Source organism: Diabrotica undecimpunctata, chromosome 2 (genome assembly GCF_040954645.1).
Source record: "Diabrotica undecimpunctata isolate CICGRU chromosome 2, icDiaUnde3, whole genome shotgun sequence".
In the NCBI taxonomy this organism is placed as follows: domain Eukaryota; kingdom Metazoa; phylum Arthropoda; class Insecta; order Coleoptera; family Chrysomelidae; genus Diabrotica; species Diabrotica undecimpunctata.
This window is the reverse complement of record NC_092804.1, coordinates 14249177-14271219: the sequence shown is the minus strand read 5'-3', so window position 1 is coordinate 14271219 and position 22043 is coordinate 14249177. Positions and strand designations below refer to the sequence as shown.

The following is a 22043-nucleotide window of genomic DNA, read 5'->3' as shown; positions in this document are numbered from 1 at the left end:
GGCAAAAGTTATTCCAATCTTCAAAAAGAATGACCCTCATGATATTTCAAATTATAGACCAGTATCTGTCCTTAGCATAATTTCAAAAGTAATAGAGAAGGTTGTATACAACAGAATGTTAAATTTTATAGAAGAATACAATTTATTAACTCCAACCCAACACGGCTTTAGATCAAAAAAGTCAACACTCACGGCTGCATGCAGCTTGTTTGAGCGTATTTATGATGAATTAGATAGTAGAAACCACGTGGCAGGACTATTTTTTGATCTATCACGTGCTTTTGACTGCTTAGACATAACATTTATTCGCAAAAAATTATATAACGTTGGTTTTAGAGGGATATTTCTAGAATGGATAATAAATTTCTTAAGTGACAGGAAGAGTGTTGTTAAGATGAAAGAATCAAGCTCAGAACCATACACGACAAATAAAGGAGTACCACAGGGGACTAGAGCACGTACACTAGAGGAATTAAAAATGACAATGAAGACTGTTGTTGACTGCTTTATACGCTGGTGTAATACCAACAGACTAATATTAAACATTGACAAGACGCAAATTATTTATTTTCATTCATACAACTCATATAAATATGACTATATCTTAACCATCCACGATAGAAACAATATGTTATCTTCCACTCACTCTACAAAGTTTTTGGGTGTAGTCATTGATTGTAATCTCAAATGGTCAGAGCAAGTGAATTCAGTGAACATGAAATTGAATAAAGCTTTTTATGCTATATCTAGAATTAAAAACACACTACCCATCTCGGCATTAATGAACGTTTATTATAGCCTTGCTTACAGCCACATGTGCTACAATGTAATTTTGTGGGGGAACTCAGTAGATAGTAACAAAGTGTTCATTAACCAAAAAAAAATTATCCGTAAAATTTTTAATTTGGATTATCAACAGTCTTGTAAACCAGTGTTTATTAAACATCAAATTTTAACTTTCTACTGCCTATATATCTATAAATGTTTACTTTATGTCAAAGAGGAAATCAATTCATTTCCAGTAAATTCAGACAATCACTACTACAATACAAGAAGTGCTGAATCTTTACGAGTTCCTAAACACAGAACATCCAAATTTCAAAATTGCTTCAGATATATGGGACTGACCTTATACAATCATTTGCCAAAAACTGTGAAAGAAATAACACTTATCTCTAAATTTAAAAAAAATGTTAAAGATTTACTCTTACGAAAAGCATATTATTCTATAAATGAATATCTTGAGGACAAACTGCAATAGCTTCATATTTTACTTGTAAAAATGTTATTTTATATATTTTATGTTTTGTCAATTTTTTTTACACTGTGAATATTGTATTATACACATTAATGTTTTTTATACCAAATGCTGTAGTGACGTATCCTATACATTTATTTTGAATGTCTTAAAGGATCAATAAAGATGACTATGACTATGACTATAAAATACAGGATATTTTATTTAAAATTATTGATTTACTATGGTTTGAAGTTTAAAAGAAATGGCGTATCATTAATTTGTGAACACCCTGTATTTATAAATTCGATTTCGATGTAAATTCCTGAAAGAACGTTACCTACTCCTTGTGTGCAAATATTTTCAAGGTATTATGATTGTAAATGGACGAGATGTTAACTTTAAAAAGTTTGTTTCTATCTGTCAAATTTTTTGAAAAAAGATGAATAACTCAAAAAGTATGAAGTTTTGACCTATAGTACCTTATACAAATTTTATCTAGAATCTTACGCAGAATATAAAAATGCGATAATATACAGGGTGTTCCATTTAAAATAACAAAGTTGGTGTTTACTTCCGGTATAACCGGAAGTGATATTTCTGTCAAAATATTTAGTTGGTCCTAGATTGTAATCTCCATAAACCAATTTTTACTAAGAAATGAAACTTTTTAACCTTAGAAATGATTACTAAGATAGAAGTTAAAAAAACTCTGAAACGTATGAAAAACTGGGAAACAACTAGTCATGGATGCTACCTATAGAGCTTGTAAAACATGATTTAGACCTGCTGAAAATTACGGACATTTTCAATATGTCTATAAATGATGTTATCCCGCAAATATCGTTTATCAGCTTAATAGTTAAAGAAGTAGGTAACAATGTACGCATCAATTATAAAGATATCTATTAGTGTGACCAGTAAGAAAATAATTGAAACAATTTCCTAGATGTCGAAGAAAAAAAAACAGTTCCCTCAGTGCACGAGCTTGTTTGGTTATTACATTTATATTACAGCAACTGATAAAAGAGTGAGTAGAAAGAACTTTAAAAGCTCTGAAGACGTGGAGGAAGCTTACGACAATGTGCTAAAAAACAAGATATTTTAGATGCTCCACAAGTCTGTAGCTTATTTGAATATATTAACCATAGGTTTATACTTACTTGATAAAATAATATTTCTTCTAAAATCGCTATTATCCAAGGAAGGAATAATTCTATCAATGTTTTGAATCTCTTCTAATAGAGATGGTAAATACTTGGGCATATTAATTAAATTAGAAAATCTAACTAAAATTGACATAATTGATATCAAAACGATATTAGCCATTTTGGTTATAAATTTCGGGCTACTTAAACCTCCTGTTTGTTCTAAGGTACTGTTTAATTTCAAAGATATTTCTGGCATCTAAAATAAACCTTTGTATTAATTCAATTTGTTTTATTTTATTTTATTTTTTTCTTTGAAAATTAGTACTTCAGGAAGTTCTTCTGGAGGAGAATATGTGAACAAGAAACTGCCTCCATATTGCCATAAAATCTATTTGTCTAAGGTGCCTATTAATAGTCCAGTCGGTATCTTTTTTGTGCAGTTAAAAAATTAACCAAAAACAAATCACCCGGAATAGATAATCTCTCAGCCGAACTATATAAAGAATGGCCATGATACCATAATGGCATTACAGCAGCTTATAAAAGAAATATGGATACAGAACGGATAGTAGGAAAATACCAGCTGGTTTCAGAGGTGGTAAATCGACAATTCATCAGATTGCAACCCTAAAACAAATTTTGAAAAAACACTGCATTATGCCATTGATACTCACCACATATTAATAGACTACAAAGCAGCCTACGACTGCTTGAATAGAAGAGAAATGTTTAAAGAAATGAAAAAGCTAGGAATACCAAATCAGTTGGCAAATTTAACAAAACTAACTCTTGAAAAAGTTGAATGTAGAGTACGAATTCAGGGGGAACTGTCTGAACCTTTTAAAACAAATAACGGGCTGCGCCAGGGAGACCCTCTCACCTGTATACTGTTCAATCTGGCTATGGAAAAAGTAATACGTATGTCACAAATCACAACCATTGGTTTAATATATAATAAATCAGTGCAAATCCTGGCCTATGCTGATGATAACAATATTGTTGGGAGAACGGAAAACGCTGTACGAGAGGCGTATGTAGCATTAAAAGAATCAGCTACAAAAATGGGTTTAATAATAAACACCAACAAAAAGAAGTATATGAAAATAAGCACTCAACCACAAATCCTACGACCATTTGTTATAGAAAACGACGTCATCGAAGCAATGAACGAATTTGTATACCTGAGAGCGCTCCTTAACACTGAAAATAATACTTCCGTAGAGATAAACCGCAGAATTTGCGGTAGAGATAAAACTCTACAAAACAATAATACGCCCAGTTTTAACATATGGTTCAGAGACCAGGACTTTAAGAAAAAATAATGAAAACATGTTAGGATGTTTCGAAAGAAAAGTACTAAAGCGAATCTATGGAGCAGTGAATGACAATGGAGTATGGAGAAGACGATATAACTTCGAACTTTATAGAATATACCAGGAACCTGATATCGTAAAACATATTAAGATAGAACGTCTGAGGTGGATAAGGCATGTAATGCGGATGAAACAAAATGACCCGGCTAGAAAACGCTCCTTGATAGACCGATTGGTCAGAGAAGAGGAAGACCCAGAACAAGGTTTCTTGATAACATCGATGAAGACATGAGAAATATAGGAATACGTGCTTGGCAGAGGAAGGCGATGGATAGGGGCGACTGGAGAGAAATTCTTAAGGAAGCTAGGACCCACGCAGGGTTGTAAAGCCAGAATGATGATGATGATGATGGTTTTAAGTTGGATGTGAAGCATATAAATGCAGTTTTTTGCATAAAAAAATTCGATATTTTTCTTCCTTTTTTGGCACATAACTCAAGAACTATTGGTTTTAAAATAATTTTGTATCGAACATAAATGTTTTGTAATTAAATTTTACATAAGAAAATACTAGTTTCAAATCTTAAGAATTATTGTTATTATCGAAAAAATACTACAAAACAAAAAAAAACAGTAAAAGACTACATTTACATAGTAAAATCAAACTTAAGACCTTCATATTCCGAGAAAGAAAACCCTTTCAATTTTTTTTAAAATGAATAATTTTAGAAATTATGTAGGTCAAAAACTAAAACTTCTAGATACTTGAAAAATTTTTTCATATAGAACAGTATTTAAGATTTCAAACCTATTAGTCCAAGATCCCAGAGCGATCAGATATAACTTATTTTCACACAGATGAAACCTTAGAGTCTCAATAGCGTCTCGCGTGCTTTGAATACCTGCGCATTTATGAAACTTGCTGAGTGACACCTGGGCAGGTACCAGGTGAGAAAGGTAACTAAAAATAAGAGCTATTTAACTTAAATTTACATAACTGATTTTTATACATATTTTGTAGAATATTATTTTGAAAATACTGTAATAAATGTCAGACACTTGTCATGGACCAGAACTTTTGTCAGACGCTTTAAAGCTGCACTAAAATTAAATGAACTTTACTTAGTTTTACATGTCTGATTTTTAAATATGTTATTAATGGTACTATAATAAAGTTATATTTAATCAGTCAGACAAATAAGAATGACCAAACATCCCTCAAACACAAAAATTAGTTAACTAGAGGTATGAGCGCGAAAGGGCTGTACGCATGAGCCTCACAGTAAACAATTCAAATACATTAAGAATACTTACTGTTTTCGATCCGATTAAATATTTTTGCATCTCTATTTTAATATGATGAACTCTAGCATTAAGATAAATATTAAAGTAAATTAATGTATTGATATTTGGGATAATTAATTAATTCGGAGCACTTTGGTTTCATAAGAAATTATATTTACTTTATTGTAAAAAAGATACTAGTTAGGATAATTAAAAAAAAATAATTTTTGTAAAAAATCTTCAACTGGGATTGATTGAAACAAACATTTTTCTATATTTTAATCATCATATTCATTGTCGCAATTATTACAATTTTCATCATTCAACCAATCACGATGCTGTTCATCCGATTCATCATCTTCATCATTATCAGTTATGTTGTTGCTGGCTGGTTGTTCTGCAAAAAATAGTTCAAAGAATTAAAAAGCAGAAAATCACAAACATAATAAATTCTAAACCTGAAATCAAAGTATAATACCTGAAGTTTGAAGGAATTCACTAACGTTTGCTGGTAATTGGTCACCATCAAACCAATGAAAGTGATATTGGTTTTCTTCTAATCTCTACCCATTGTGTTCAGGAGTTAAAATGGTTGGTTGTTTTGCATTTGCATTATTCCATATGCTAAAAATGTAATTAGCAAGGCGGAATTGTTGGAATAACTCACTTTAGCATGGTGGTAAACTGCTCTAGCATCAAAATTTTTAAAATTTTTGCGATCGAATTCTTCGTTAATATTAGATACGCTGTATTTAAAAACAATTGAAGCCGGGCAGCATTAATGTTGCACGTATCAGGAAAACTATAAATTTCTCAGATAAATTTTTTGATTATTTTGAAAATTTTTTTTTTGGGTGGCTTCATCGGTAAACAACTCTGATTCTCCAAACTGCATGACAGCTCGCTGATATTCATGTTTCTTCAATAATATATTGAATGGTCTTTGTTTACCCTTTTTAAAAAAAGGCGGGATTAAAGTCACATCCAGTTAGAGCGTGAAACCCTGGCAAACTTCTACATAAAGACGGTCCCAAGTACTCGTAAACCTTTCTCAAATTAATGTATCTCTGGTTATTTCCGGTGCCTGCGTTTAACTATACATTCGAATCATCATTTTTTAAATTATGCATATATCGTTACATAATTATCGCAATGTCTCACTCACTCTGAAATGCAAGCACAGCACTCTCGCGCTCATACTTCTGGTTAACTATTTTTTGTGTTTGAGGGATATTTGGTCATTCTAATTTGTCTGACTGATTAAATATAACTTTATTATAGTTCCATCAATAACATATTTAAAAATCAGACATGTAAAAGTAAGTAAAGTTCATTTAATTTTAGTGGAGCTTTAAAGCATCTGACAAAAGTTCTGGTCCATGACAAGTGTCTGACACTTATTACAGTATTTTCAAAATAATATTCTACAAAATATGTATAAAAATCAGTTATGTAAATTTAATTTAAATAGCTCTTATTTTTAGTTATCTTTCTCACCTGGTACCTGCCCAGGTGTCACTCAGCAAGTTTCATAAATGCGCAGGTATTCAAAGCACGCGAGACGCTATTGAGACTCTAAGGTTTCATCTGTGTGAAAATAAGTTATGTCTGATCGCTGGGATCTTACTCTATATATTGTTTAAAAATTGTTTAAATTTGAGGCTTATAAACACGTATCACACACGTTTTCAAATCTATCACTATCAGATTCACTCTCGGTTTGTATTTAATGCTTGTTCAGTAACAATTTAACCAAGATTTGGATGCCAGTCAGGTAAAGAAATAAAAAAATTGGTTTCGGAAAATGTCCCATTGAACACGCAGAGGTCCAGGAGCTCTATTTGGACAATACTTTCAGAGTTCCTACGGGTGAGAAATTTTACGCTTGAAAGATGTACTACCATAACAAAACTAGCAAAAATTCTTGAGGATTATGCCTTTAACATGAAAAAAGGCAATGGAGAAGACTATAAAGAGTCGTCTATAAAGTCAATGTGGAATAAATACTACAGCAAAAATATTTTACGGAGTACGGCATAAAAATCGATCCTTTCACAGATATATCTTTCAAATGTGCAAGATTGGCCAGAGATACCAAGCGGAAGCAGCTTCAAAGAGTTCAAGAACAAAGAAAACTCAATTCAAAAGCATTATCCATCGAACAACTATTAAAAATCATCCAAAGCTACGACGAGGAAACCCCCAATTGAGCATAAAAAAGTTTTTTCACCTTTGCTCATTTGAACTTGCTTGGAGAGGCAATGAGGCCGTTAACTGCACGATTCACTTTTTCCAGAAGGAATTTGATGTGATAGGAGAATTTATGGGCCGAATTGAATCCAACAGCATCTTGTCCAAAACAAATCAAGGCGGTTCGAAAAGTTTCATCATCAATTAGCCTATATTTGTCCACTGCTGAACGCAGGCCTCCCGTAAAATTTTCCACCTATTTCTATCTTGACCTTCTTGCATCCAGTTTGTGGTGATGCGTCTGATATCATTCGTCCATCTAGTAGGTGGTCGTCCTCTGCTTCGATATGCCTCTTGCCTTGGACGCCATTCCAGAATCTTTCTGGTCCATCTATCATCCGTTAATCTGGCAACATGTCCGGCCCAAGCCCATTTAGCCATGGGTATTGTTTCAACTGCATCTGTGACTCCTGTTCTTCTTATTTCTAGGTTTGGTACTTTGTCTCTGATGGTAATACCTAATATTGATCTTTCCATAGCGCGTTGTATAACTCTTATTTTATCTATTGTTCTTTTTGTCAGAGTCAGTGTTTCTGCACCATATGTAAGAACCGGTAAAACGCACTCGTTAAAAACCTTTCTTTTTAAACAAACTGGGATAATAGACTTGAAAATGTTATTCAATCTACCAAAGGTAGCCCATGTTAGACCTATCCTTCTTTGTATTTCAGTTGTCTGATTATCTCGGCATAAGCGAATCTCATGCCCTAGATATTTGTAAGCTATTACTTGGTCGATGCTATGGCTCAATCAGAATTTTACCGCTGACAACAAGGTTGGTCATAAATTTTGTCTTTGAGGTGTTAATTTTAAGACCAATTGTTTTTTGAGACGTTATAGAGCGTGTGCAGCATTTTTGTAGCTTTATCAACTCTATCAGATATTAAAACGATGTCATCGGCAAATCTTAGGTGGTTCAGATCTTCCCCATTTATATTAATTCCCATGTTATCCTCTCGTTCCATTTGCTTGAACATATATTCAAGAACAGTTGTAAACAATTTAGGGGAGATAGTATCACCCTGTCTAATTCCACGTTCTATTCGAAACTTCTTGTTATCTTCATGAAGGCGGACACAAGCTGTAGCAGTTTCGTAAATACTTTTAATCAAGGCGATATATCGGTAGTCAATGCGGCAGTCAGCCAATGCTCGAAGCATTTTATGATGATCTATAGTATCAAACGCCTTTTCATAATCTACCAATATAAGAAAGATAGGCTTGTTATACTCTTTACACTTTTCTATTAGCGTTTTTATAACGTGTAGATGATCGAAAAGTTTGGCAAGCAGCAAATGGCTGGTAAGAAATTCATCAAACGAAAATTTATGCCCAGGTAGAGATTATTTTTGAAATTAATGGAAAAAGGGGACCAAAGATTTTATCAGACAGACTCTTTCTTACCGTTCACCCCAACTGGAAGGATGGATCTTGGTTCAAAAACTGTCCACTTGGAATCAATACCGTATCTACGTGGACAAAAACGTCAGCTCGAAAAATTAGAGGCAAGGTGTTTCTGAACAGGAGTTAATTAAATTAACGGGTCACTCATATGCAAGCTCTCTAAACCATATTACAGCTGGATTCCAGTCACCACCAGAAGTTGATCGAAAATCTCAGAACAACAAATAAAGCTGGACCTTCTAGTACTCAAATGCTACAGGTCAATAATACACAAAATCATGCTTTGGTAGAAAAGAATGGGCAAACTACTATAGCTTATAATAATTATACATTTAATATTGTTAACAAATAAATAATGATTATGTTTCGTTGATATGGTGCATTAATTGTCTCGTGAAATAGTCTTGTCGAATATCATTCGAGAGGAAATTATTTACCGGCAAAATTTTCAACTGGTTTTATTCAAGTTTGTTGCAGTTTGGCAATTTTCGCTTATGAAATTTTAACAAAATATTGCCGGCAAAATTTTCTCTTTATGATATTATATATACGATGAAATAAAAGGGTTGAAAAATGATAAATAGTATATTGAAGCGTCAAAAATCCTTAATTGTAGACCTTCAAATGTTTTTCAAATTATTACATGCTTCATTTTCCTCTTTTATTGGTTTTTTAAAAAATAGGGTTAAAACAATAAGCACAGATTTTATCAGCATATGGTAGATTTTTATGTGGAGTGTAAATACAGCTTATTTCCGAAATTTTATAAAAATCAATGTGTCTTCAAAGAAATACCTCATTTTTACCTTGATAGACTCCTAAAAAGCGAGGTAGAATATGCTATAAGGAATACAAAAGGGGGTAAAGCTGCAGGACCAGATGAAATTCCTGTAGAATTGTTGAAACTAATAGACGACGACGCACTTGAAATAATGGTGAACCTCTTTAAGACAATTTATAGAACAGGCACCATACCAAAGAAATGGCTCGCCTCTACTTTTGTCACAATCCCGAAGACGAATAACGCCAGAGAGTGTTCAGACCACAGAACTGTAGCATTGATGAGCCACACACTAAAAGTATTTTTAAAAATAATTCACAAAAGAATATTTAATAAATTAGAAGAGGACATAAGCGCCACACAGTTTGGATTCAGAGGTGGACTGGGAACACGGGAAGCTTTGTTTGGTCTGAGTGTGTTAATGCAAAGATGTTTGGATGTAAATCAAGACCTCTACGTAGGTTTCATAGATTTTGAGAAGGCCTTCGATAAAGTCAGACACCAAAAGCTGTATGAAATCCTAAGAAGCAAAAACATCGACAGTCGCGACATTAACATCATATCCAGGTTGTACTGGGGACAAACAGCAAAAATCAAAGTTGATAATGAGTTAACCGAAGAAATCAGTCAGGGTTGTGTGCTTTCTCCACTATTATTCAATATATATAGCGAAACAATATGTCAGGAAGCGCTCCTAGAACAAAACATTGGTATGAACATTAACGGAGAGTTAATTAACAATATACGATACGCTGATGACACGCTAATAGTAACAGATAACCTAGCAAATTTACAGTTTTTGATGGAAAACATAAACACCCATACCAAAAAGTATGGTCTAAAACTGAACATCAAAAAGACTAAATTCATGATTGTAACAAAGAAGCTATACACCAATGTGAATTTAACCATAAATAATCAGCCACTTGAAAGAGTTACGTCCTACAAATATTTAGGGGTTTGCTTCACTGATACTAATGACCAGACAAGAGAAATCAAGAGGCGAATAGAGATAGCGAGACAATCGTTTGTCAAAATGAAAAAGTTCCTAAGCAGACGGGACATAAATATAAACTTAAGAACGAGAATGTTAAGGTGCTATGTTTTCTCCGTTCTGCTGTACGGCATGGAAGCCTGGACACTGAAAAAGATAAACATCAAAAACATTGAGGCATTCGAGATGTGGTGTTACAGGAGAATGTGGAAAATACCATGGACAGAAAGAGTAACAAATCAAGATGTTCTGCTGAAGATGGGGAAGGAATGCGAAGTCATAAAAACCATACAAACGAAAAAACTGGAATATCTGGACCACATAATGAGAGGAGAAAAGTACTCTCTGCTTAGACTCATAATCCAAGGAAAAATCTCGGGAAAGAGAAATGTGGGACGTAGGAGGATTTCCTGGTTGCGAAATTTAAGGGAGTGGTACTGGTGCAGTTCAATACAGTTGTTCAGAGCTGCAGCCAACAAAGTAAAGATTGCTGTGATGGTAGCCAACCTCCGATAGGAGACGGTACTGCAAGAAGAAGACTGGCCTATAATTTGCTGGCATATAAGCTGTGTTATCATGCATTTCTAAATAAAGTGTAATAAATGAGAACAATACCTATATATATTTTAAATAAAAAAATAATCGCCTGAAATTTTAATCAATCATAATTAAGTGCAAATTGAATAAAGTTCCGAAGTTTCAATAAGAAATTCGTAAAAACAAAAAGATATTAAACGTTTAATTTGTAGTCTTTCTAGTGTTAATAAATAAAAAGTAAAACATGCATTTACAAATTTTGACTTAGCCATAATACCTCTTCAATATAAATCACTGCATACGGAATAAATCCTAAATGAGCCATACTAATAAGAAGTATAATAATTTGAATCACAGTCAATAATTTAGAGCGTCCAACCTCTTCAATGTGTCTTTTACAGGTTAAAGTACAGACGCCTGCCAACTTTGATAAAAGTAGAATCGGTTGCAAGGATTCATAAACAGTTTTTATATCTTTCTGAACAGATATCATAGTCGTGACGTTATCTTTAATACTGTATTGTGTAATATTTTACCGTCGATAGTTTTTAAACTTTAATCGTTTAAATATCAATTTAGGTATGTGCACGAACTCATGTCTTATCTGCTGTACATACGAGTAACATGATTGATTAATTTTAATAGATACTATTAGCAATACGTGCATATAATTATGTACTTTATTGCTCAATATCTCGTAACATGTTTGGACAGGGTGGGTTTTGAGTAGATTCTAAGAATAATATTTTTTATTGATATAAGATAACCAATATACAAAGCATTTGCCTAGAAACTATGTAGACATTACAAACTATTGATAAACCATTAATTATGAGTAAAATTTACCTCTAATATACATATACCGAGTAGTGAATCGTTGAATATACCATGGAAAATTCTAATTTTTGAATTCCTTCTGTCTTTTTCTTTAAGTGCTGTATCAATAATGGATACCAGTAAGTACTTTAGCAAATTTTACTTGTCCTCTGTGCTCGTTTTTCAAAATCTAGCCCGGCTAAATGTCTGATGTTTCACTTTCAGAACAGTTTTTTTCTTCCAATGCCACATTTTGGTTTATTTTACACTTTATAATTAATTGAGAGATTTAGTATTATACAGGGTGTCCCAGACTAATTTACCCACGCTATATCTCTTAAACGAATAGAGATTTTCGAATGGGACAAAAAGTGATCTATTCTACTTGTAATCCACTTTAATATAGCGAAGAAAAAATCATCCCCTAAATATTCATCCCTTAGTTACATAAGTATATAACTTTAATTTTTTTAATAGCACCCTATATATTTTTTTATAGTTTTGGATGTGGTCTTTTATCGTCTATTCAACAGATTTATTAAAAATAAAATCGGTTTGTAAGGTATCAAGAAAATATCAGCTTATTTTTTATTTTTGTTAAATTAATCAAGACAGCCTTAAAAAATAGAATAGAAAAGAAATATTATGCTTAATTATCACTGAAAATTTTACTATTTTAACTACGTAGTATAACTTCTTACCTATAAATTTGGTCTTTGTAGGAGCATACGTTATCTTCCAGTGTGCAAAAATTAACAAAAAAATCTCTTATAATAAAGTCACAATATTTGAAAAACTTTTGCGGTTATTTTACGTCTTGGATATTACCCTTAATTCAGGTTGCCATGATTTAATCAGTGGCGGCTGGTGTGGTAAAATTTTGGGTAGGCCAAGCCAGCAAATTACATATAGCTATGTGTAATCAGTGGCGGATCCAGAGGGAGGGGTCACGGGATCATGACCCCCCCCCTCTTAAAAAATATTTGAAAACCCACTTATCCTATTGGTGGTAAGACTAAGAGTGACCTTGCATCAGAGATAAGTAACCACCCTCAAGATCCATGACCTCCCAAAAAAAAAATTCTGTAGCCGCCAGTGTGTGTAATACATATTTTTTTTGTGAGAGTGGGAATCTTTTTTTTTTCGAATTTTACGATTTTTTTTAAATTTATAAGCATAAACACGACAATATAAATCGTTGTCCGGCAAGCTTCTTAACTTCAAACGCTTTTTGTAAGGGGATCTTATGCGAGCTGGGTCGGCCAGTTATTATCTATTAATGATATTTAAAATGCCTGAATACGATTCGATGCTTTCTGTGGTAATATAATAACATAGTTGTTTTAACGGACGCTAATGTATTAAGTGATTTAGTACATTTAAAAGTTATTTACATGCATTAAAATAATTTTTGAATATATGTGTTTCAATTTTAAAGCTCTTAAAATTATTGGGTAGGCCCGGCCTATCCTGCCTACCCCCAAAAGCCGCCACTGGATTTAATCTGTCAAATCAACAATTATTATTTTTGACGTTTGGTATTAGACCAGTAATATTTATATTTGTTGTAATTGTGTATCTATAACATTTCAATATGCCTTATTTATTTTCGCCTGACGAGTACGTTGATACCATTTTGATTTATGGAGAATGCCTAAAAAATAGGAGAATTTCCCGACAATTATATCAAGAAAGGTTTCCAAATCGAAACATTCCAAGCGAAAAAACCTTTAAGAATTTGGAACGCTCACTTAGACAGGGACATTTTCCATATAATAAAAGATGTACAATTGAACGCACAGTAAGATGTAACCAAAACCTTATTAATATACTAGCATATGTTAATTTTAATCCTAAGGTGTCTGTTAGAACCCTCGCCAGTAAATGTGGCATTCCAAACAGTTCTGTGTATAGAATTCTCAAAGATTTTAAGTACCATCCTTTTAAAGTGCACCTAGTTCAAGGATTACAGCCTGGGTGGGTCTTGGCTGACTGTACAACTTTTTTCCAATTTGTTCGGTCTTCCATCAACCTAGGGTCAAATGGAATGTTCATTTTCCGGAGATCTGCTTGGATGTTATCTCTCCATCGCATTCTGGGACGTCCGAGTGGTCTTTTGCCTGTGGGAATCAGTGATGATCCACTTTTTGTATCAAAAATATTGTGGGGTGATGAGGCTAGATTTCACAATAATGGTGTTGTCAACCGTCACAATTCCAATTATTGGTCTCCCGTGAACCCACATTGGATGATGGAAACAAGATTTCAGAATATTTGGGGTATAAATGTGTGGTGCGGTTTATTTAATGGCCGTGTTACAGGTCCTTACTTTTTTAACGAGCATGCACATTTATTAAACTTAATTTTCTAGTTTTACCTCTTAGACTCAGTCTACAAATCCGTTCAGATGTTGGCTCGAATTCCACTATCGCACTTTGTAACCGATCACTAATTATAAAACCCGTTCCCAACATTTGGTCTTCTCCACTACTACTGAAAAAGCTGTAGTTGTCTATCATTGTTACACTAGTTCCCTTTTGTTTCGTTTCTTGCATTACCAAGATATTCACTTTTTATTGTTTTATCACTGACACTATATGTTTTAGGGCGCCTGCTTAAGTACTTCACATGTTGCAGAAACCTATCCGGATTGTACTTGATGACATTTACTTTTCCTTGTTTCTCCTATTGGTAATCCCTCAATATCCTAGTTCATTGCCATAGTTCCATTATCCTTTAGTAGACATAGTTTGCTGGTGGGTCTAGCTTCCTTTTTGTTCGGTTCCATCTCTATACTGTTCCAACTATTCTAACCTTCCGAAACCCCCCCCCCTTTTTACTGTTTTACCATCTCTTCGGGTCTCTTGTGCTTTTTTTCTTTATTTCCTCCTGCATTCTTTTCTCAATTATTGTCAAGTCATCGTTTATGTAAATTTTTTCTTCTTTAGTCTTTTCTTTCTCATTAACTTCTTTTCTTTTTGGTTTTCTTACATATGGACAATAATAATGTACGTTGGTGAGACCTGGTCACTTAAAGTAAGACCGCTAAATCGTATTGAAGCGTTCGAAATGTGGTGTCTCAAAAGGTTGCTTAAAATTTCATAGGTCGACCATATGACAAATAAGAGCTAATATCCAAAAAGTTTCTAAACATCGTTAAATAGCGAAAGGTCTCTTATCTAGGCCATATTTTAAGAATCGACAAACATAATCTTTTAAAAACCATTTTATTGGGCAAAATTGAAAGTCGGAGTGGACCAGGTCGCAAACGACACTCATGGTTCAGAGACATAAGAAACTGGTGCGGCATACATATCAATACAATCATAAGAAGAACAGAAGGATCCTTTCACATAATCCAACCAGCAGGAACGTACAGCAGAAGAAACTTTGATCATATGTTCTTAATTCTTTATATGTACAGAACTCGTTCGCATACTGTATTATTTTAAAATTATTATTTTGTACTACAATAATGTGTTTATCAGCAGTATAGAGGTTGAAGAGTAACGGACTCAAAACCGAACCCTGCTAAATACCGGTATTTTGATAGCGAGGTCCAATTAGCTCATTATACATGTTCTGTAGAAGTCGACAATACTTTCTGTAAATTAAGCTGAAATATTATCTTGTCTTTTAATATGCTTAGGCAAACATCATCTCCCTACATATCCAAACAGCGTTTGTAGATATGTGTTGCATATCTACAAAACGTCTGTGTTGTACCATATGTATTATGTATCCAAACAGAGAATTCGGAAGAATTATTTTTCTGTAACCGGAATTTTTCTGTAAATTCAGAAACTCACTAAACTAAAAATGAACTTCTGTTAAATGTAATATATTTATTTATTAATTCAAATAATTTTGTTTACAAACAAAAACAACTATGGATACTCCTATAAAGATCAAAACATGACAAGACATATAAACAATATTTTAACAGTATTATAAATGAGTACATGAACTATTTTTTGCAGATAACAATAACAATATAATAATAGCCAAACATTTCAATTGCACAATTTGTAAAAAAAAATACAAATCACTACTAGTAGAGGTAATAAGTCATTTTGATTTTATAGGAGTTATCCGTGATCACCAAAAGATAATATGTAACAAAATAAAAATAAATATCTGAAATAGGACCTAGATTCTAGGTAATTATCAAAAGTGCATTATGATTAATGTATTCCCGATATATTTCTAAACATTATTTCATAATTATGCGTGTAAACAACTTTTAGCAGTTTGTAAATCATGTATAGGGTATTCAAAAGTAGAAAATTGTTACAAAACTCTAATCATCAAATCGACAAAATCTATTTGCAGAATGTAACAAAATCCATTCAGTGATTGTTCAAAAGATCAGAACGTTTTCATTGTTTTTCTTAATTTTTATAAACGATTTTATAGAATTGTGGACAAAAGGACTTCTTCAGTGTATGAACTCAACGCCTGAGAATAGCAGACTATCCTAATAATTCCTGAAAAACGTGCGGAATTGAAGAAGGATTAGTAAAATAAACATCCACGATTACATTTCTTAGTATTTGGATCAAACACTATACAATGTACTGGTAAATAGAGAAAATGAAGTAGGAATTTGTTGATATCATGAACTTAATTAGATAAATAACATTTGTTGGAATAAAGTTTTTGTTTTCCCTTTCATCTGCAATTTTTAACATGTTATGAATTAAAATTGAAAAAAAAAACTGTTACTACACACTATTTAGTGATTCTTTGATAGAAAGCGAACATAAAAGAATGATTTGTGAATTTTTAAATGTATTCAACTGTTTTTCGTCGCTCTATGTATATAATAATTTAAAAATATTAACTATCAGCCCTGACCAAGTAAATAAAATGTATTATTCTGAATACCGTATACACAAAAGTATATAGTAGGAGTATAAATAAAAAAAAACCTGTTCCAAAATTTGCACTACTGAAAAATGTTATAAAAACTGAAGGCAATACAAATATGTAAATCTAGAAATCAATTGAAATTGTCCAATTTTTGAGAGTATAATATAAATTCTTCATAAGACGAAAAACACATAAGTTTTAGGTCCATTTTTTTTATTTATTTCTAAGTTCTAGAGTAACAGAAGTAGGTGTATAACTGAAAACATTCATAAAGAAAGTGTTAATTACACTGCAGGCAGCTGTAACAAAGGTTAATATATTTTTAACACCTCTTTGTTACACATCATTACTGTTTCAGTACTTGACAAACGTGACATGGTGACAAAACCTCACCAAACCATTATGGTATTTCAGCGAACTGAAACCATCTTAATTAACCACATAATTAACATTTCATGATTTTTTAGATTAGTGTTGCTCTGTAACTTGAATGAAAAATCAATAAACATATAACTTTTATGTGTTTTTTTGGACTTAAAATTGCTTACATTACATTCCCAAAACGGACACAGCAATAGGGGACACCTTATATTTTAGAGGATATTCGATTTATGTTTTCTTTCCGCATAATTTCTGCCGTTTCAAAATTACAGATCATGGAATTTTTCCTTATGACTATGAAAGGCGTTGTTGCAACAGGATCTTCCGGACGCGCGGTTGTTTATGACAGCTGTCAGCGACCAGCTTCCTTTGACAGTTGCGACATCGCTTTCGATATCTGCCAGGGCTACAGATGGAAAATTAGAATGAAATAATTCTATATTCACAATTGAAGGCCTAGAGGTATAAATTTCGAAACAAAAATGCCTCATTATAAGACAGCAGTCATTAAAATGTACATCCCTTGATCTGAAGCTGTTTCATTGCCCTTAAGTTTGGTATTAAATTTGTGCGTGAATTAATATAAGTAAAAATACCAAAACGTTTAAGGAATAGGTCTTTTAGCTCTATATGTTGGACGTCAATCTCTGTACACCACATGTATCTAACACGGATTGAGTTTACCGAAAGTACAAGCTGAATATAGCCGCAAATGTCAACCATGAAATAAAATATTTGGGTTTGGCAGTGTTGGGATGTTTTTAGAATGCATATATGTTGTATGCTTCAAATATAAAGAGAGAAAGCTTTTAAAAAGTACATATCGATTATACAATTTTATGAATTCTGCAATTTTTAATTTACATGAAACAATAACGAGTAAATATTTGTCTCTCTCGGGATTAATTGCAAACATCTGTTGCAATCTGGCAAATGCTGATTTGACGATTATCAAATCTATTCTCTAATCTATCAAAGTGTAATTGCCAAAAAAATGTCTAATAATTAACTGAAATTAATCTCCAAAGAAACAAATATTTACTCATTATTGTTTTATATAAATCAAAAATTGCAGAATTCATAACATAATATAAACAAAATGTACTTTTCTAAAGCTTTATCTTTTTATATTTGAAGCATACAGCATCTACATTATGAAAACATGCCAACGCTGCTAAACCGAAATTTTTTGTTCCATGTTTGACATTTGCGGCTATAATCAGCTTGTACTTTCGGTAAACTCAACCCTAACACCTTACAATATCAAAAGGGACAACTCCATTGATTTAACGATAGACGAAGAAGAAAACGATTTGACAGAAAGAAGAATTGAGACGAATGGCGAATTGACAGTTGAAATAACAGCTGACATCATAACTGCCATCTTGTGACGTCAGAGTGGTAGTAGAGGGGATGCCCCATACTCTGCCGATTTAATTTTTTTAAACTTCCTCCTGTACAACCTATGTATACTTTTGGGCATGTACGATTATCCAATTAAATATATACAGTAAATACATAAATATCCGATAGAGTGGGCCACCGAAAACAGTCCTCCCTGTTTTTTAGTATTATTTGATGCATTAGCAAAACAAAAGCATTGCATTTAATTTTTCAGGTGTAACACTTTCAATAATACTTTTTCATAAAAATGAAGTTTTAATCGGGAAAGAAAAGCGTGTGTGCCTGAATACTCGATCAATAGGCCCCTCTAATGATATACTACACATGGTATATTCCTTAATTAAAATTGGAACTGAAAGAGAGGGAGTTGACAAATAACAGATCATTAAAATGTATCCCATTTGGAATAAAAATCAACCTGTTTCAGTACTTAATAAATATTAGGATGTATTGTTTTCAGTGGCCCTCTCTTAAAGATATAATAATCACTTCGATTAAATTGAATTCCAGATTGCTATATGAAGAACTGTATTACCTTCGATTAAAAAAAATGTAAAGTACTACGAAAATACCCCTTTACCTTTTAATAAGTGCAATATATCTTGCATATATTTATAAATTTTAATGAAACTAAATCACAGTCGAATTTAATAAAAAATCATTTTTCAAATGGTGTCAAATTTTGATACGATGTAGTATGTCTTTGAAACAAGACCAAAACGCAAGGTATTCTATTCCAATTTTCTCATTTTCACCCAGTTTTAGATACCCAATTAGGAATTAGGGTAAATGTGTATCTAGAGGCGTTCAATATTGTGAAATATTCCGAACTCGTACGAATGAATGGGCAGAGCTGTCAATTTCATAAATTTTACCTAACAGTAGTGAATGTTTTGGGCATAGCTCATAAATGCCACCATTGTGAATTAAATTAGTATTATGCGTCGTTAATAAATAAGTAAAAGGCACAATTATACATATGTTAAATGTTAGTTAGGCATTTAGGCATGTTAACAACAAATGAAATATAACAAATATATGGAGGGATACAGTAAGTTCGGCCTCGGTTAGTTCGGTCTCCGCTTAGTCCGGCCGGCTATATGAGCATTAGTCACACACTTGGCGAGCGCCAGCAGGTAAAGCGATCATCTCTACGGAAGGCCTACAGTCTGATTGTGATTCTTGTGTTTCACTTGCGATTTTTACTGTTTATATAGACAGTATACGTGTGTGTGTGGACAATAAATTAAACAAACAATTAAACTGCTTTAAAATGAGTGAATGGCGTAAACGTAAGTACAAGTCGATGGAACAGAGACTACAAGCTCTGGAAAGATTGGACAAAGGAGAATCCGTGCAAAGTATTTGCAGAGATTTAAACGTGGGCAAAAGTACAATCAACGACTGGCGGCGCAGTAGAAAAACTATCGAAGGCTTTTGTACACAGATTGAAACTGAAAAAGTTCTACAAAAGCGTTGCACACCGAGAAAAGCAAAACACGAATTGGTGGAAGATGCTCTGTGGTTGTGGTTCGTTCAAGAACGAAGACGAGGAACCCCGTTAAGGGGACCAATCCTAAAAGAGAAAGCTATGATCTTGCACTCAAAGCTTCAACCAGAAGAGGCGTTCTCGTGAGAGATGGCTCTTCCCGATGTAAAAAGAGACACGAGGTCCATTTTATTGGAGTTTGTGGCGAGAAGCTGTCAGCAGACCCAACAGCGGTCAGAATTTTTTCTGCAAAATTTTTGAAAATCATTGGTGACCAAAACTTGAGTCCAGAGCGAATCTACAACATTGACGGAACTGGGTTAAATTTTAGACTTCTGCCCAGAAAAACCTTTGCCACCCCACAAGAAACATCTGCGGCAGGATTTAAAGTCAGCAAAGAGAAGATAACAGTCGCCTTGTGTTCAAATGCCTCGGGGACCCACAAGATAGCCCTATTTGTCATTGGCACAGCAGCAAAACCGAGAGCGTTTAAGAACATAAACATGGAAACTCTATCAGTGTATTACCGGTCGCAGAAATCAGCATGGATGCACACATATTTGTTCAGGGAATGGTTTGTGTGCGAATTTGTTCCGAAAATGAAAAAGCATTTGACAAAATTAAATCTGCCCATCAAAGCACTTCTACTGCTTGACAACGCGCCTACTCACCAGAAAGGTCTTCAGTGTGACAATAAAAAAGAAATTAAACTGCTGTTCCTGCCTCCCAATGTAACCAGTCTTCAATAGCCAATGGACCGAGTCCAGGGTCATTGAGTGCTTCAAGAGAAAGTATCGTCGAAAACTGCTTTCTGAAGTTCTTTCCAAACTGGAGGCTGATGACAACTTAGACCTCTTAAAAAAGCTGAAGTCAGTTAATATGAAGGATGTTGTGTACATGTCGGCCAAGGTATAAGACGGAATACCACCGTCGATATTTGTAAAGTCTTGGAAAAAACTTTTACCAAATATAGAAGATAAGATTGATGAAGCAAACACATAGCAGATAAGCCAAACAACATTCTTGTTAACGAACCTGATGACAATGTAGCTCTATTGCATAACCTTCAGCAACTACCGAACTGTGGTCCTATTGTTGAAGAAAATGTTTTGGAGTGGATCAACTTTGAAAAGGAGCTACACAACGAGGTTTTGAACGTCGACGAAATCGCAGAGTGTGTCATTCGTCATGAAAATGAGAAGAATAACGACACAGATGCTGCTGAGAATGAAGAGGAAGATGAAAAAAATAAAATGAGCCACGCTGACGGCAAAGCACCTCTGCAACTGGCAGCTCCCTACGTCGAACAGCAAAAAGAAGCAACTACCATCGATGTAATGATTATTAAAAAGTGGTGTGACTTTGCACATCAAAAATAATTAGAAAAGAAAATTTAGAAAAAAATTACTGACTTTTTTAAGTGTTTAAAAAGCTAAACCACCAATGTGCAATAATATTTTTAAATTTTATTATGCCTAGAGTTCTGTAAGTATTGTTTTATAGTATTTTGTAACAGTCTATCTTTTCATATGTGTTAAATATATGTCAGAGTATTCCTCTGTGTTGTCTTCTACTTAATGTACAAGTGTTTTGTTTTTGCTAGATCCATACAAACAATAAATGGGCATTTTTAGATAAGCATCGGTTAGTAGAGACGAACCGAAAAAACTATATAACCTGTCGTGATCCTATGATTACAGCTATTACAGGGAGGCCAAAATTTCAACATTTGGGAGAGTTTAGAACTTCTTCAGAGTATATTGACAAAAACTTACTGTACTGAGTGATTATAGTAAGCGGAAACAGTATAAATAAGTGGCTAGTATCCGTCTAATATCTATATCTGCAACATTTTTACGAGTTCAGATTCTTCCACATTTTGCGTCTAAATAACCATTTACCGGAAATAGATTTTGGAATAAAAATATAAATAAATTTAGGAGTAACTTATAAAAAATAGTAGGTACTTAACAATTTTAACTAAATAACTCAAAAAATTTCAACAGGTTATTCGAATACTAGGTTTGGGTAAATGAGATTTTGTGTAATAAAATATAAAACATTACAACATGGAGATATAATACTTATACCTAATCCTAACATGCGATCTGGATGCTGCAACAGCGAAAA

At 33.3% G+C, this 22043-nt stretch overlaps 1 protein-coding gene across 3 annotated transcripts in view; it reads right to left on the bottom strand.

The window, feature by feature from the left end:
* Positions 1-22043, bottom strand: part of LOC140434223 (uncharacterized) — a 75656-nt gene that overhangs the window by 25688 nt on the left and 27925 nt on the right. For 2 of the 3 annotated variants that reach the window (XR_011950026.1, XM_072522320.1), the window contains exons 1-2: positions 11229-11443; positions 2401-2644 (exon numbers count right to left, since the gene is read on the bottom strand). Coding sequence is in view for 2 of the 3 variants with exons in the window: in XM_072522320.1 (XP_072378421.1) it covers positions 2401-2644; positions 11229-11276 (292 nt within the window). In the remaining variant the exon portion in view is untranslated. Of the gene's footprint in view, positions 1-2400; positions 2645-11228; positions 11444-22043 lie in introns of those variants that run through there. The other variant, XM_072522321.1, reaches the window with a different exon arrangement.